General features: G+C 39.7%; 1 protein-coding gene across 6 annotated transcripts in view; it reads left to right on the top strand.

The window, feature by feature from the left end:
* Stag1 (stromal antigen 1) overlaps positions 1-15,467 on the top strand; it is a 315,222-nt gene that overhangs the window by 278,515 nt on the left and 21,240 nt on the right. For all 6 annotated transcript variants that reach the window (XM_021171588.2, XM_021171587.1, XM_029481814.1 and 3 more), the window contains 3 exons: positions 6,075-6,167; positions 7,884-8,058; positions 9,641-9,780. In XM_021171588.2, the coding sequence (XP_021027247.1) occupies positions 6,075-6,167; positions 7,884-8,058; positions 9,641-9,780 (408 nt within the window). The remainder of the gene's footprint in view (positions 1-6,074; positions 6,168-7,883; positions 8,059-9,640; positions 9,781-15,467) is intronic.

Below are 15,467 nucleotides of genomic sequence, written 5' to 3' on the forward strand. Positions count from 1 at the left end.
ACAAAGTAGATTCACCTGACTAGGGAGCCTCTCTCTCTCTCTCTCTCTCTCTCTCTCTCTCTCTCTCTCTCTCTCTCTCTCTCCATATGTATGTATGTATTGGGTATAAGGGATGATCTCTTGAGTTAAATACTACATTTTTAAATATTGGTTCATTCTAGCTACTGGTGACAAAATAAGTAAGTTGCCTCATCTTAAGCTCCAGTTTTCTAACATAGAGGATAAGAAAGATATTAACTGCTTGTAAAATTTCTGAGACAGCTAGATTGATTTATTTCAGTTAGCAATTGGTATTTTAGTTAATAGTACATATCAATTTGTTGATTTTAAATCTCAGCTCTTGTCATCGTTTTTGTCTGCCATAATAGAAGATGAATTATCTGCAGTATAAGCATGCCCAGTGGCTAGTACAGGATTGAGGTACAGTGTGGTAAATTCGTGCCTCCATCTTAATTGAGATAATTTGTGTATTTTAAGTCTCTCGTTTTGGTCCTAACAATCAATACATTTTCCTGTCTATCTGATTCTTTTAGCTTCCTACATCTTTTTATAGTACAGGAAAAGTCCAGGTGTCTTTTGGAACAACAATAGGCAAGTTAGGGTTCCTGGGTCATAGATGCATTAGCTTTTAGGTAGTAACAGAAGCCAGCAAGCTCATGCCTTTAATCCTCATCCCTTAATTATTTTTAAGTTTAAAGTTTTTAGAACTTATTATGATTGCATGTACATGACAAGTGTGAATATGTGAGGCCACAAATGGTGGCTCTCTCCTTCCACGTTGTGTGGGCTCCAGGGATTGAACTCAGATCATTAGGCTTGCACCACAGGCAGTAACTAGTGCCTGATGAGCCATCTTGCCAGCCCCTAAGTTTAAACTATCCACCTTCCTATATTGGTATATTGGTAGTTGTACAGTTATGCTTCTCAGAGAAAACAGACTTGACAATGGCTTTTATCTGTTTTACCATTGCTTTGGGAATACTATTTTGTGTGTTTAGGTAGAGCACAGTTATTTGTGATTGCTGCTTCATAAGCTAATAATCCATGCTTAGCCTTCCACTCAACAGCATTTAAAACCAGACATACTGATCCTGATGAGTATTATCAAGGTGTATTCTAATAAGAGCTCCTCAGGAACGTAGTTATTCTGGTCTTCAAAATAAAGTAGTTCCTCCACACTGAATCCCACAGGTCTCTGTTTCTTTGTTATGCCTTCTCCTAACTAACATTGAGTACTTTCTTGGTAATCATGGGTTATTGCAGGTATTATACTGCAATAATTTTCCCCTTTGTGAAAAAGGAAAAGGATTTGATATCATTGGCCTGAGCTGAGACAAGTTGACATCTAAGTATGGTCCATCCAGCATCAGGTCCTTGATGCAAACCAAGTACACTTCCTTTTTACTTTTATTTTGGATTTTAAAGGTAATGACCAAGTTATTATGTTTAGTTCTTATTTTGCATTGCTATATGTACCTAATGAATGATCTAGGAAGCTGGGTCTGTCCCATCTTTGAGTTCAATTGACAGCAGTTATATTTAATAGCCATTTGTTACACAAATGAAGTTTTGATCATGACATGAGTAAATATGTAGTCATCTAACCAAATGTTCCTCATCTTCTATCTACTTTTTCATATTTTTTTCCTAAACTTCATATGTTCATGAGTCAAGGCTATTCCATTACTACCACCAAATGTAAGAATATTGAGGAAGAAGAAAAACAAATTGTGTTTCTCCTATGTATTTCTGAGACCCAGAAGTGGGAGGAATAGAAAAGGAAAAACCCTTCCAGAAATTTTGTTTCTTTAGTGCACATCAGCTGATAGTATCAGTTCTGATACTACCTGGAAATGGATGCTGTAAATTGAGGGCTTACTTCTGTTGTCAGCTCCAGATTTTTTAACCCACACTGATTAAACTGCTGTGAATCTGGTATCTTAGTTTTTGTTTTTGTTTTTGTTTCTTTTTTTTTTTTTTTTTCTATTTCTGGGATAGCATTCCATGACTGAGATAGTTTGAGGTAGTTTTCATAACTTATGAAAATAATTGGAGGCTTAGAGTTTTAGAGGGTTAGAATCCATAACTATCATAGCAGGGAGCAGGGCAGCAGAAAGGCAGGCATGGTGCTGGAATAATAGCTGAGAGCTCACATCTTGAAACACAACCATGAGGCAGAGAGAGAAAGAGAGGGAGGGAGGAAGCGGGAGAGAGAGTCACTTGAAAGGATGCCTCCAAGCCTGCCCCCAGTGACATACTTCTCCAACAGGGCATCTAAGCTTTCCAAAACAGTTCTATTAACTAGAGACTTAGCATTCAAATATATTAGCCTATGGGGGCCATTCTCATTTAAACCACATCTGGTTTCCCATAATCACTCCTTGCATTCTATATGTTACATAGCGAGCACACCCTGTGATATATAGTAACAACAATACACAGGATACAGATGAACACCAGAGAAACTCTGATCTCCAAGATACAGTGTTTATCTTTCTAGAAGCTCCTTGAAGCCTGTCCTTTTGAGTTACTTTGGAAACTTTATTACATAAACATGCTTCATTTCATCATTGGCACTCAACCCAAACATTAGCTTCCCACTCCGTGGAATTGGAAGAAAAAGTCTGGTTATTAGATAAGATCTAATAACAGAGATTATTAGATAAGATCTAATGACAGAGACGATGCGCCCAGGAACTTTCAGCAGTGGCTGCTTGAACAAGACCAGTATAATGCCACCACCAGTTCACATGCTAAAGCAGACAAGAGAAATTCTACATGGTCCCTAGAGAGACGAGATGGAGAGAAGGAGAATCACTTTCTTCCACTGATGAACCCTAGAACAACTTGTTCAATCCTGAGTGATGAGTTTGGGCATATGTACAAACAAGAAAGGCTAAAAAACCTCAATGTTATATACATATGTGCATATATACATATGTATGACATGTAACAATAAATAAAGAAGACATCTTGACAGCAGAGACCCTGTGCTTTTGGCTCTTATATTCTTTCCTCCCCTTCTTCCATGATTTTCCCTGAGTGATAGATGTAAGGGTTTCATCACAAATGTATCAGTTGGGTACCCCATTCTCTCATTTATTCTGTGCATTTTGACCAGTTGTGGATTTCTCCACCTGTTGCACTGCATTTATCTGTAGGGATAAGGATAAGTATTTAGAATATTGTTCAAAACTATAAGGAAGAAAGGTTTCTAAAGGCCTAAAATGAATTATGCCTTGTCCTTTCAGTGAGTAGCTTAAAGGTGGTGCTTATGGAATACAGACTAATATTAATCAACTCATTATCACACACAAAAATGTCATTTCACTTTACAAAGTGCAGAGATTTTTTTTTTAACACTCCATATTTTATTCCCCACCCCCACCCCACCTGGCCTCTAATTTCCCTGGAGCCTCCAGTCTCTTGAGGGTTGGGTGCATCATCTCTGAATGAACACAGACCTGGCAGTCCTCTACTGTATGTATGTTGGGGGCCTCCTATCAGCTGGTGTATGCTGTCTGTTTGGTAGTCCAGTGTTTTAGAGATCTCAGGGGTCCAGATTAATTGAGACTATTGGTCTTCCTACAGAATTGCCCTTCTCTTCAGCTTCTCTCCTTAAACAACAGGAGTCAGCTGCTTCTGTCCATTGGTTGGATGCAAATGTTGGATCTTCTGGAGTGAGGTCATGATAGGTCCTTTAAAGGGTGCTTCCCCCTCCCCCATTTACCTCCCTCCCACATCCCCCTTCCCTGAAGTCTCCTCAAGTCTCTACAGGATTAGTCAATCCTCTCCCATGGAGGCCAGAGAAAACAGTCCACTGTTACATATGTGCCCCAGACCAGCAATATATGCTCATTGATTGGTGGGCTTAGTCTCTGGGAGCTCCCAAGGGTCCAGGTTAGTTGATACTGTTGGTCTTCCTATGGGGTTGCCATCCCCTTCAGCTCCTTTAATCCTTCCCTTAGCTCTTCCATAGAGGTCTCCAACCTCAGTCTGGCTGTATCTGCATCTGTCTCAGTCAGCTGCTGGTAGAGCCTCTCAGAGGACAGCCATGCTAGGCTCCTGTCTGAATGCTTCAGTCCCACTTAAAAAAGGGAACAAAATAATCACGGGAGACAAAGAGAGGGAGGGGAAGTAGGGATCAGGATCATGTATGGGGGTGGGGGGAGACAGGAAAGAATCCCAGAGGCCCAGGAGAGTGAATGGAAATAAGCAACTGTGGGTGGTGGGGAGGGAGGAACCTCTAGAAAGCCCCAAAGCCCTGGAATGTGAGAGACTCCCAGGACTCCTTGGTGATGACCTTAGCCAAACTACCCAACAGTGCAGAGATGAAACCTGAGTAAACCGCCTCCAGTAGATAGACAGGGCCTCCAGTAGACAGACAGTAGAGGGATGGGATCACCAACCTACCTTCAAAAATTTTGATACAGAATATTTCCTGTCTAAAAGAAATGCAGGGACAAAAATGGAGCAGAGATTGAAGGAAAGATCACCCAGTGACTGGCCCAACTTGGGATCCATCCCATGAGTGGGCACCAAACCCTGACACTTTACTGATGCCATGTTGTGCTTGTAGACAGGAGCCTATCATTGCTGTCTTAGAGAAGAGACTATCAGCAATTTTATAAACCTTGATTAAAAAATAGTATTTTAAACAGTAAGCAATTATTTAAAATGAACACACTTCACTTGGCATCTTTAGCTATCTGTTCCTGGTTTGTTTTGGCATCTTCATTTTCTGCAGAGCTGTTCTCATGCTTGCCAGCGCCAGCTTTTCCCTTTGCGTGCCTTCTTGTTTCTTTGCAAAGACCTTTTTACCCTGGACACTGGTTTTGGAGGAGCCACTTTAGCAGACAACTTTGCAGAGTTTTCCCTGTTGGCTTCTTATTAACAGGGCTTTATCCCCTGGGTGCTGGATAAATTTCCTTTTCTTTTCAAAGCTCAAAGTTCAGTCTCTAGTACCAAAGAAAGTGGGGAGTGAATTTATTTTAAAGGAGAAGCCAAGTTTGGTAACAAATGTCTTTAAATCCCACTCAGGAGGCAGAGGCAGTCAGCTCACTATGAGTTCTCAGCCATCCTGGTCTAGGTGGTGAGTTCCAGAACAGCCAGGGCTGCAGGGCTACATAAGAAGACCCTGCCTTAAGAGAAAGAAGAGGGGTCCTGAAGGTGAAGGGTACTTGATGCAGAGCCCAATGATCTGAGTTCAGCCTTGGAACACACAGCGTGGAAGTAAAATCTGACTTCTGCAAATTGTTCTCTGCCTTGGCATGTACACACATTCACACACACCAACCAAACAGAAAAATACCTTAAAAACAAGAAGAAGATAACATTTATCTTCATACTTTTCAATATTACCATGTGTGCACTAGTATCAGACTTGTCTAATGAGAAATCATGTTTATCTCCAAGCTTACAATTAAGTCACATACTCCTCCCTCACTACATTGAAAATAGGAAACATATTTCTTGCTGACTTGTTACTATCTTTTCTGTTTGCTGCTGCACTTCATCATTTTGAATGTTTAATTACTATTCCAATTACATGTTTGCATGTATGCCTGGTAGATGTGTGCATGTGAGAGCAAGTGCCTGGGAAGGCGTTGGACCTCCTGGAGCTGGGACGGGTAGTTGTAGCTGTGAGCTGTGCAGTATGGGTGCTGGGAGCTGTCCCTTGGTCCTTGGAAAGCAGTACTTGCTCTTAACCACAGAGCCATTTCTTTAGTCTCACATTACATCACCTTACTGCTACATTGCTACATTGTGTGTTATAGAGCTAACAATTTTAAGATCCGCATAGATAAATCTACATTTATAAAAAGAAATCTGAATATTCACCTCACGCATTTCATTATTAACTATGACTGGATGTATAGTAATGTTAGGTTCTCTACCCTTTCTATTATGTTCAATAAATAGGAAATAACTGGACTAATTGGTTCCCAATAATGAGTTTAATTCTGTGGTTTCCTTTATAATAAACAAGTTGGACTATTTTCTGTCTATTGTTTCTTGGATCAGTTTTCTGGGATGTGGTTATTCACGTTTGCATGTTTGAATGTGTTTTACAGGAGGATTTGTTGGTATTGAGGAAAACAGTGAAGTCTTTTCTGGCTGTTTGCCAACAGTGCCTATCTAATGTTAATACTCCAGTTAAGGAACAGGTAAAAAATTTTTACTTAATATTGCGCTGTATTGACTATTAACAACCCAAATGAATTTAGGGACGCTAGGATATATAATTTTTCAATAGTAGCATATATACAACCTAGAGTTTTTGTTTTGTTTTGTTTTTTAAAGATGTATTTATTATATGTAAGTATACTGTAGCTGTCTTCAGACACCCCAGAAGAAAGCATCAGATTTCATTACAGATGGTTGTGAGCCACCACATGGTTGCTGGGATTTGAACTCAGGACCTTCGGAAGAGCAGTCAGTGCTCTTAACCACTGAGCTATCTCTCCAGCACCACAATCTAGAGTTTTGATGTCTAGATATTTTATTTATTCTGTTCTTATACCTGACACTTGTACTGTTGTCATCTAGAAGGCTTAAATTCAAACTTAGAATTCTCGATTCCTAAGAATTCTGTGCTAAAATAGTGAGAGTCTAGTGAGCTGACCTATAACTTGCATTGACTTATCATCTTCAGCTCCTAATACCAGAAAGAGCTTTATTCATATATGTATATATATATGTATATATATGTGTGTGTGTGTGTTTGTATATGCATATATGCACATGTGAGTACTTCAGCCCATATAGCTAAAATATGTTCATATCACTCCTCCCAAGTAGCTGGTCCCCTGACCACCATAAAGTACACACGTGGATATTGTGAAGCTATGGAAAAAGGCTACTGGCTTTGACATATAAAATATTAAATGACCAGCTCTTTCAGAGCAGTAGACTCTTGAATCTGTATACTTGGGTAGTAGTATAGACGTGGACATTCAGGTGAGGAAATCCTTGTAAGAACAGACTCTTCCTAAAGAGAGGCTCATAAAATTGAAGTTTTTTCCATTATAAAATTTTATAAATTACTTAATTATGCTTTCCTATTAAAGAATACTTTAAAACAAAATGAAACTTTTTATCTAATTTTTTACTTTTATATTGGGCTTAGAAAATAAGTCAAATTAAAGAATATTTGTCCTTTACAGTCTTTTCTTAAAATAAACTGCCACAAGTCTCTTCACGGCAGTTATAAGTAATATAACTCTCCACGGCCCACCATGAATTCCTGCCTAAAGGACCTAGCCATGGCCAGTTAAACCAAAATCTTACGTCTCTGCTCTGATTTGTTTTATATTCAAAGTAGTCTGGGTTTAAAAATACTCTCCTGGATTCTCTTGAACCATATCCACCTTTATAAATAGCTTTCCTTGAGCATCTTAATATATGGTCTGAATCTAATTTTAAACCTATTTCTAAAACATTTTATATTAGTTTTTAAATCTAAATAGTAGCTTAAATTTTGAGTACTACATTATAATTTGTTAAGTCATGCTGATTACTTGATTAAGTAGTGTACAGTTGATTTCTAATATCATCTGTTAATTAATCCTATATTACAGGAGGTGAACTTAACTTTTTTTAAACTCAAGCCAAAATCTCTCAGTCTGCTGTTCTTTAGTAAAAATACAATTAGAAAATGATGTCTTCAATGTTTAATTAGAAAAAAATAATTTCATTAGGTTAATAAGTATGAAAAGCTGGAACTTAAATTCTTATGCTTCCCATTACTTGGGCTTGTATATATTCCTGGTTTAACCTATCAGTAGATAATCCTAGATTTGTATATATTCCTGTTTTAACCTATCAGTAGATAATCCTATATTTGTGTGCTCTTCTGCTAATGAATTCTTCTTGAATTGCAGGCTTTCATGCTGCTCTGTGATCTTTTAATGATTTTTAGCCACCAATTAATGACAGGTGGCAGAGAGGGCCTTCAACCTTTGGTGTTTAATCCAGATACTGGACTTCAGTCTGAACTCCTCAGTTTTGTGATGGATCATGTTTTCATTGACCAAGATGAGGAAAACCAAAGCATGGGTACTTACGACTCTTTCACCTTGTCAACCTTAAAAGACAGCAGTAGGGCGTAGGGTAAATCTAATTCTAAAATTTACAGAGATTTATCTGTTCTTAAAATAAGTTGGATAAAAAGATTTAAGAAATAAGCTGGATGTGATAGTAGTGCATGCCAATACCCTGTGCTAATTGTCAATTCAGCACTGCCTGGGCTCCACAGTGAGTTCTATGTGAAGAAAAAGACTACTCCCAAATAACATGGGCCAAAATGTGAAAATGTCAGTACACACATATACTATCATCTCTAGATAGCATTTTTAGAATTACAAATAGATAAGCCAGTGTGGGGAAGACACTGTTTGTTATGTTTTTACAAACTTTTAAAAGTACATTTCAGTGGAGGCTGAAGATAGCTCAGGGTTTAAGAAACCTGCTGCTCTCCCAGAGGGACATGGGTTCAATTCCTATAACCCACAGGGGAGCTTACAACTGTCAGCAATTTTAGTTCTAGGGAATTTGAAGACCCCTTCTGATCTCCTTGGACACCAGACAAGCACATGGCCCACATATATATGCAGGCAAAACACTCATACACATAAAGTAAAATAAATTTGGGAGAGGGTGTTCTTTTGGGTTGTTGGGCTTTTGGGAAAGGGTTTCTCTGTGTAACAGAATCCAGGTTATGCTGGACTCGATTTGTAGGTCGGGCTGACCTTAAACTCACAGAGATCCACTTGCCTCTGCCTCCCAAGTGCTTGAATTGGAACTCACTAAGCCTGGCAAAATAAATTGTTTTAATTAAGTAAAAATGAAAGTACATTTTGTTTGAGTCTGGAGACAGAGAGCTCAGTGTTTAAGAACACTTGCTGCTCTTCTACAGAACCCAAAGGTCAGTTCTGGCACCCATGTCAGGGCATGTGCCATATGCTCACATAGACAAATACATATATGTAAATAAAGAAACATTAATGTGTTTATATCTAATTTTTGACCGATTATATAATCAAATATAGGACAAGCACCAAAAATGAAGCCTGTTTTTAATCTTGCTCTGCAGTCCAGGCTGACCTTGAACTCATAACTATCCACCTGCCTCGGCTTCCTCAGTGTTGGGATTAAAGGTGTGTGCCACCACCTGCTATATTTCCATTTCTCTTCTAAAACATGAACAAACAAAACGCTCTTTGTCTAAACCTCCTAAATTTCTCCTCGGGGGGGGGAATATATTAGCATATAAGAAAGGCAGAAATTAGAAAAGGCAGCATTTTAGGATAAAATGTTTTAGGATAGTATGTTATGATGAAAATATAAGAGAAGCAATGTCTTAGCACTGCTAGAAGGTAGGAGTCTTACTTCCTGATGTTTATTCTGAAGTAATAAGCTTAATATTTTCATCCATTATAAACTAAATTGGCTAGGGTTGCAGCTCATAGACAGAGCAATTAATTACCTTGCATGTGAAAAGCACCAGAATTTGATCCTCGGTACAGCTAGCTAGATAAATAGATTAAATAAACCAGAATTAATATTCAGCTAGTTTTCAGTTGTACACATCCTCTGCAGAAACAGACTAACTTCACAACTATCTCATTTTCTATTCTAGAGGGTGATGAAGAAGATGAAGCTAATAAAATTGAAGCCTTACATAAAAGGAGGAACCTGCTTGCTGCCTTCAGCAAACTTATCATTTATGATATTGTTGACATGCATGCAGCTGCAGACATCTTTAAACACTACATGAAGGTATTGTTTCATATTTTGTCCTTTCTGTATGGTAGAGAAATAGATAATTAAGATGAACAAATAACTGAAATAGCTTTCACCAGTGTATGGTGGGTAATTTGTGATGAAGTCTCTCTCTGGTAAATGTACTTAAGTTCTTTATCAATCTGAGTATTAATTAATCCATACTGTATGAGTCCTTACACTTTGCTGCCCTCTCTCTTTTCTATAAGCTTCATTTCTTGATCCTGTACAATAAGTGCTCGGAACTTGTTAATGGTATGGCCAAAAGGGATAGCAAGGCGGCGGCAGCACTTCCCAGTGTGCATGCCTTGTTTTGCAGTCAGAGGGAGAATTTTCTTTTTCCCACATTCAGAATGTTACCTGTTTCTTTTGTTCCACTTGTGTCTTTACTATGTTTTTATATCATCTGATTCCAGTTTGGATATATGGCAGATAACTGTAATACCAATCCAAATATGAATCTTTTTGTGCATTGAAGATATGGCTAACTTTTATGAGACTCAGTGGCCTCATATGTGCCTGTCATGTGTGGGTCCTAAGTTCCATCCCAGCACTACCAGAGAAAAAGAGACTTTAACAAAACTTGTAACTTTAAAACACTTTTGAATTTAGGTGTGCTCTCCGGCGGGGGGGGGGGGGGGGGGGGAATGAATTTAGATCCATGTCTCTCATCCTGCACCAAAAAAAAAAAAAACCTTAATTTAAAATCCAAACTTTGAGAATGATAAATGAAAACATTTTAAGATATAGACACTAACAAGAACTTTTCTGGGTAGGAATCAAGTAGGAGAGGAAATTGCTCAAATTAGCAAGTGGGTAAGAACTTGACATTAACAAGCTTGGGTATAGTGAATGGTCACTAGAGTGAAAAGACAGCCTATAGAATTAAAAAAAAAAAGCCAATTACCTATTTAACGAGGCGTTACTTTCTACAAAACAGTCAGTACCAAGTATCAAAACTGTCATCCTACAAATAAAACTGTTAAGTAAATCGTTCTCAAAAGAAGAAACACAAATCAAAAATAAATATTTTTTAAGTATTTGGCATCCCTAGCCATCAAGTATGTGAATCAAAACAACTATGAGATTCCAGCTCACCCTAAATCAGAGCACGATCCTCAAGCAAACAAATGACACGCCCTTGCAAGGATGTGGAGGAAATGGAACCCACATTATACTCATAGCTGATCAAGTGTGACCTGGTGTGTCCATTATGAAAATATGTGTAGAGGTTTTTCAAAGTTAAAAATAGAACTATCATTTGGCCCAGCTGTAGCATTCCTGGACATCTGTCTGAGCATTCTCTGTACTGCCACAGAGACACTTGTTCATCCATGTTACTTGCTGCTCTCTTCACAATTGCAAGGGAATGGAAGCAGCCTAGATGACTGTCAGCTGGTGAGTGGGTGATGAACAAGTGACACATACATACAGTGGGATTCTACTCAGGTATGATGAAAAATGAAAACTTCAGAAGAATGGGTTGATCCAGTAATTATACTAAATCTGTTGTCCTTGGCTCAGATAAACAATACCTACCTGTTCTCTCATATGCTGCTGACCCTTGCTTCTAGTTTTTGTATAAATGGGATACTGAGTGCAGGTGTAAGGCATGTAACTAAAAAGAAGCCTCATGGGAGAAGGAAGGAAGAGGAAAGTATGTATTAAAGTGCTACAATTTACATAATGATACTTGGTACTTTACATGTTGTTTTTAAAAATAGATTTTCTGCTGTAGGGACATATACTTTTATTTGTGTGCTTTTGTTTTTAGTTTGGGTAAGGTCTCACTTTCCTAAGCCCTGTCTGGACTGGAACTCAGAGACTCTGCCTTCTGGTTGCTGAAATAGAGGGAAATAGAGATGCATAAAATATGTTGCTTTGTTTTTTTTCTCCTAGTTCCCCTTCCCCATGGTGTATTGGTTCTCAACAGTGAACCTTATATATTCAAATTTTTCCTCAGCCATGGCATTTTTTACTCCTCAACTTTTTATAGGATCTACCTCTCTTGATTATTTTAATAGCAATTTGTGCCTCTGAATATGTGCCTATGTTGCCTTGCCACCACCTCTGTACTTGATCAAAGTAAAACAAAAGATTTGTAATCTCAGCTACCTTAATGTGCTAGAGATACAAAATACCAAACATAAGAACTTAGATGTATTGCTCTAATCCAATCCACCCATGTGGATACATTCCTGTGGGTGTGGTGGACTGGGGTCTCACACATTGGTAGACAAGTGGTATACTGCTGAGCTGCATCATTAGCCCTCAATTTGTAGTATTTTATTTTACTTTTTGTTTGTTTTGTTTTTCTGAATGACTCCTGCTATTCTGGAACTAGCACTATAGAATGTGCTGGCCTCAAACTCAGAAGTCTGCCTGTCTCTGACTCCCAAGTGCTGGAATTAAAGGCCTCACCCGGCCTTTATTTACTCTTTTATTTTTTTTAATAACACTTTTAACTCTTTCTTTTTGTTTGTTTTGCCTGTGTGTGTATGTGAGTGTTAATTCTTATATAGCTTAGCATCTTTGTGGAAGTCAGAGGACAGTTTATAGGAATCTATACTTCTTCCACCATGTAGATCCCAAGACTTGTCGGCTCTGAGCCCTCTTCAATTTTTTTGACACCGTCTCATTGTACCCCCAAACTGGCATGGGCAGATACACCACATATACTGACTTTAAATGCCTGAGTAATTCACCTGCCTCAGACTTGAGTGATGGTGTTACAGGTGTGAACCATCATACCTAGTAATAGCTTGTAACCTTTCAAATAATGTGGCTTCCAGCCTGTTATGAAGGATAAGGAGATGGAACAAAAAAGGTGGTCAGGAGAATCACTTTAATGAGCTCAAGAGCAACCTAGTTAATACACCAAGCAAGTTCAGTATCTCATCACAAGGAAAAATAAAAAGCTAAAAAAACATAAAACATAACAAAGGATAAGAGAATGTTTTATGTACCACTGTCTCCTAGAAATTTTAGCTTTTTTACTTTCAATTTATTAGTAACTTCATAATCTTTTTTTATTAGTTTATTTATTTATTCACTTTACATCCCAATCACGGTCCTGCCCCCTTCTCTCCTCCCAATCCCACCCTAACATATCCCTCTTCCCCATTACCAGCCCCTCTTCTCCTGAGAGAAGAAGACCCCGCCCTGGGCCTAGGGTAGCACCACCACCCATAACATCAACTTGCAGCAGATCTGAGGGGATCTTCTTCCACTGAGACCCGACCATGCCGTCCAGCTAGGGCAAAGGGATCAAAGGCAGGCAACCGAGTTAGAGACAGTTCCTGCTAAAATTGTTAGGGGACTCAGATAAAGACCATGCTGCACATCTGCTGCAAATATGGAGGGGGCCTAGCTCCAGCACCTGCATAGTCATCTGTTGGTGGTTCAGTCTCTGTGAGCTCCCTCTGGGCCCAGGTTTGTTGACTCTGTGGATCTTCTTGTTGTGTCTTTAACCCCCTCCAGATCACTCAATTTTATCCCCTACTCATCCACAAGACTCCTCAAACTCATTTGTTATTTGGCTGTGGGTCTCTGCATCTGTTTCCATCTGCTACTTGATGAAGCCTCTCCAGAGACAGTTATGCTAGTTCCCTGTCTACTAGCATAACAGAGTATTATTAATAGTATCAGGGTTAGCTCTCTCCCATGAGATAGGTCTCAAGTTGGGCCTGTTATTGCTTGGAAGTTCCCTCAGTCTCTGCTCTGTCTTTATGCCTGCACATCTTGTAGGCAGGACAAACTTTGGGTTGAAGGTTTTGTTTGTTAGGTGGGTTGATGTCCCCCTCCTGCCACTGGAAGTCCTGCCGGGTTACAGAAGGTAGCCACTTCAATTTCCATATCCCTAGCTGCTAAAAGTCTCAGCTAGGGTTGCCCCTATACACTACCGGAAGCCCCCCCATCTCAAGTTTCTGGCTAGACACAGATGACCTAATTCCTGTCCTCATTCACCTCCTCACCACCCTCTCCCCCCTAGATCCCTCCCTCCATCCACCTGCTCTGAGTATTTTATTTCCTCTTCTGAGTGAGATTCACACATCCTCCCTTATAACTTAGTTTTGGGGGGTCTATTGATTGTAGCATAACTATCCTGTACTTGATGGGTAATGTCCACTTATACGTGAATACATACCATACATGTCTTTCTGGGTCCCCTCACTCAGAATGATACTTTCTAGTTCTATCCATTTACCTGCAAATTTCATGTCTTTTTTTTTTTTAATAGCTGAATATTCCACCATGTAGATGTACCACATTTTCTTTATCCATTCTTCAGTTGAGGAATATCTAGGTTGTTTCCATTTTCTGGCTATTACAAAGAAAGCTGCAATGAATGTAGTTGGACAAGTGTTTTGTGGTGTGGTGGAACATCTTTTGGATATATGGCCAGGAGTGGTATAACTGAGACATGGTATAAAACTGTTCCTGAGAGGGAGTTGACGGAGCATCTGCGGGAGACTTCTTGGTTCCTGGACTCCACCGAGACTAGTCTGCACAGGTGAGAGTGTGGACGACAGAAACTAACACCTTCAGGGACAGGCAGGAGCCACGCTTCTTAGGCAGTCCCTGTTTCAGGCTCCAGATATCTGGGCACCTTCCCTGCCAAAGGAGAGGTGTCCACCCAGCCCGGAGGGAGTTGCCGGAGCATCTGCGGGAGACATCTTGGTTCCTGGACTCCACCAAGACTAGTCTGCACAGGTGAAAGTGTGGATGACAGAAGCTAACAGCTTCTGGGACAGGCGGAGCCACAGAGCTTCTGAGGCAGACCCCTTTTTAGGCTCCAGACATCCTGGCACCTTCCCTGCCAGAGGAGAGGTGTCCACCCTGCCCAGGAAGGCTTTGCCAGAGTACCTGACTAGTCTGCACAGGTGCAAGTATGGACTACAGAAGCTAACAGTTTCTGGGACAGGTCCTGTTTCGGCCTTCATCTTCTGCCAGAAGGCAAGTCTGAATACCAGATATCTGTGCACCTTCCCTGAAAGAGGAGAGCCTGCCTGCATAGAGTGCTCTGACCACTGAAACTCAAGAGAGAGCTAGTCTCCCAGGTCTGCTGGTAGAGAATAACAGAATTACCAGAGGAACAAGCTCTAACCAGAGACAACTATAACAACTGACTCCAGAGATTACCAGATGGCGAAAGGCAGACGTAAGAATCTTACTAACAGAAACCAAGACCTCAGCCAGTCCTGGGCACCCCAACACACCCGAAAACCTAGACCGGGATTTAAAGGCATATCTCATGATGATGGTAGAAGACATCAAGAAGGACTTTAATAACTCACTTAAAGAAATACAGGAGAAAACTGCTAAAGAGTTGCAAGTCCTTAAAGAAAAACAGGAAAACACATCCAAACAGGTAATGGAAATGAACAAAACCATACTAGACCTAAAAAGGAAAGTAGACACAATAAAGAAAACCCAAAGTGAGGCAACACCGCTGGAGATAGAAACCCTAGGAAAGAAATCTGGAACCATAGATGGGAGCATCAGCAACAGAATACAAGAGATGGAAGAGGTGCAGAAGATTCCATAGAGAACATTGGCACAATAATCAAAGAAAATGCAAAATGCAAAAAGGTCCTAACTCAAAACATCCAGGAAATCCAGGACACAATGAGAAGACCAAACTTAGGGATAATAGGAGTAGATGAGAATGAAGATTTTCAACT

The sequence above is a fragment of the Mus caroli genome, chromosome 9 (assembly GCF_900094665.2).
Source record: "Mus caroli chromosome 9, CAROLI_EIJ_v1.1, whole genome shotgun sequence".
Lineage (NCBI taxonomy): Eukaryota > Metazoa > Chordata > Mammalia > Rodentia > Muridae > Mus > Mus caroli.